The sequence below is a fragment of the Aureococcus anophagefferens genome (assembly GCF_000186865.1).
Source record: "Aureococcus anophagefferens unplaced genomic scaffold AURANscaffold_183, whole genome shotgun sequence".
Taxonomy (NCBI): Eukaryota; class Pelagophyceae; order Pelagomonadales; family Pelagomonadaceae; genus Aureococcus; species Aureococcus anophagefferens.
Genome location: NW_008705725.1, coordinates 2416 through 4604, shown reverse-complemented (window position 1 = coordinate 4604; position 2189 = coordinate 2416). Strand labels below are relative to the sequence as shown.

The 2189-nt window shown below is 65.6% G+C and overlaps 1 protein-coding gene across 1 annotated transcript in view; it reads right to left on the bottom strand.

Moving 5' to 3' along the window:
• The window catches only part of AURANDRAFT_68508 (hypothetical protein), a gene marked incomplete at both ends in the record, with an annotated part of 11867 nt that overhangs the window by 8040 nt on the left and 1638 nt on the right, over positions 1-2189 (bottom strand). The window contains one exon of the mRNA XM_009044202.1: positions 765-1809. Within this exon, the coding sequence (XP_009042450.1) occupies positions 765-1809 (1045 nt within the window). The remainder of the gene's footprint in view (positions 1-764; positions 1810-2189) is intronic.

Genomic DNA, 2189 nt, shown 5'->3' with positions numbered 1-2189 from the left:
GGTCTGCGTCTGCTGGCCGTCGTTGGTCGCGGTCTCCGCGCGGACGACGGTCCCGTCCGGGTCCGAGACCTCGACGTCCACGGTCGCGCAGGCGCCGGGGTCGCCGCGGTAGACCCAGAGGACGTCGCACTCGACGCCGGAGACGCAGGTCGAGCCGGCGCCGATGCTCGTAATGCGCAGGAAGGAGGCCGTCGGGGGCGAGGAGGGCGTCGCGCTGGGGGTCGCGCTGGGGCTCGAGGACGGACTCGGGGACGGCGCCGAGGAGGGCGACGGGGTCGGAGCCGACGAAGGTGCCGCGCTGGGGCTCGAGGACGGACTCGAGGACGGCGCCGAGGAGGGCGCCGCGCTCGGAGCCGACGAAGGGGCCGCGCTGGGGGTCGAAGACGGCGCGGCTGTGGGCGAGGCTGTCGGCACCGAGCTGGGATTTGGTGTCACGGAGCCATCTACAAGCCCCTCGATGAGGTCGTTGAGCTCAGTGACTTGTGATCCACAGTCGGTTTCCAGCAACAGCATTCGATTCGTACAACTGCTGGTGTAGTCGCAGCACGTGAAGACTGCATCTGAAAAAAAGGCATTCAAAATGTCTATTTCTCCTGACGAGCAGAAATCAGACTCGATGTATTTCAGATAACAATTGTCTCCCGTTGCACTCGTGCAGCTAAATGAATAGTCGCATGAAAGAAATGATTCGCCAATGTATTCATTCAAAAGAGCCGCTGCTGCGAAGCAATTCTCATTGTAAAGTGTGCCTCTGGTATAGCGACATGCAAAAGTTGGTGTTGAAGTCGGCAGCGCGGTCGTCGGCGCGTGCGTCTCGCAGTCGTTCTCGTACCACGCGACCGTGTCGTCGTCGTAGGACGCCGACAGCGCGTCGACGTCGCCGTCGCCGTCGACATCGAGCGCGAAGACGGAGCGGGCGCCGTCCGCCAGCGTCGTGATGACGCGCTCCGTGAAGGACTGGGACCCGTCGTTCTCGTACCAGGCGACCGTGTCGTCATAGGCGGAAGCGGACAGCGCGTCGACGTTGCCGTCGCCGTCGAGGTCGATCGCGAAGACGGAGCGGGCGGAGTCTGCAAGATTCGTGATGACGCGCTCGGAGAAGGACTGGGAGCCGTCGTTCTCGTACCATGCGACCGTGTCGTCGTTCAAAGACGCCGACAGCGCGTCGACGTCGCCGTCGCCGTCGAGGTCGATGGCGAAGACGGAACGGGCGTTGTCCGCGAGCGTTGTGATGACGCGCTCCGCAAAGGACTCGGAGCCGTCGTTCTCGTACCACACGACCGTGTCGTCGTCGCGAGACGCCGAAAGCGCGTCGACGTCGCCGTCGCCGTCGACGTCGATGGCGTAGACGGAGTAGGCGAAGTCCGCCAGCGTCGTGATGATGCGCTTCGTGAAGGACTGGGACCCGTCGTTCTCATACCACGCGACTGTGTCGTCGTTGTAGGACGCCGACAGCGCGTCGACGTCGCCGTCGCCGTCGACATCGATCGCGAAGACGGAGCGGGCGGCGTCCGCCGAGCTCGTGATGACGCGCTCCGCGAAGGACTCGGAGCCGTCGTTCTCGTACCACACGACCGTGTCGTCTTCGCGAGACGCCGAAAGCGCGTCGACGTCGCCATCGCCGTCGACGTCGAGCGCGAATACGGAAACAGCGCCGTTCGCCAGCGTCGTGATGATGCGCTCCGTGAAGGACTGGGACCCGTCGTTCTCGTACCAGGCGATCGTGTCATCGAAGTAGGACGCCGAGAGCGTGTCGACGTCACCGTCGCCGTCGACGTCGATCGAGAAGACGGAGACGACCTCGTCCGCCTGGTCGGTGATGACGCGCTCGGAGAACGCGACGCTGGCGCAGGAGGCGCCCGCCGAATCGACCACCCAGCACGCCAGCACGAACAAGCAGCCTCTCGCCGCGCCGCGGCGCCCCCCGCCGCGGCGCGCCCCGTCGCGGCGCGCCCCGTCGCGGCGGGCCCCGTCGTGGCGCGCGGCGCGCGCCCGGGACGGCCCGGGTCGGAGGCCCGTCGCCCGCGGCCGCTCCTGGCAGGGGCTGTGCATGATGTAGGGCATTCCGCGAACGAGCTCAGTTTTTTAAATGACCGGCACAGCAACTAAAGGCGAAAGATCCATGGATTTTTTCCGCACGCGCGCTGTTGTTTGCCTTCAAGAACTCGAGCCGGCTCGGTCGCTGCGGA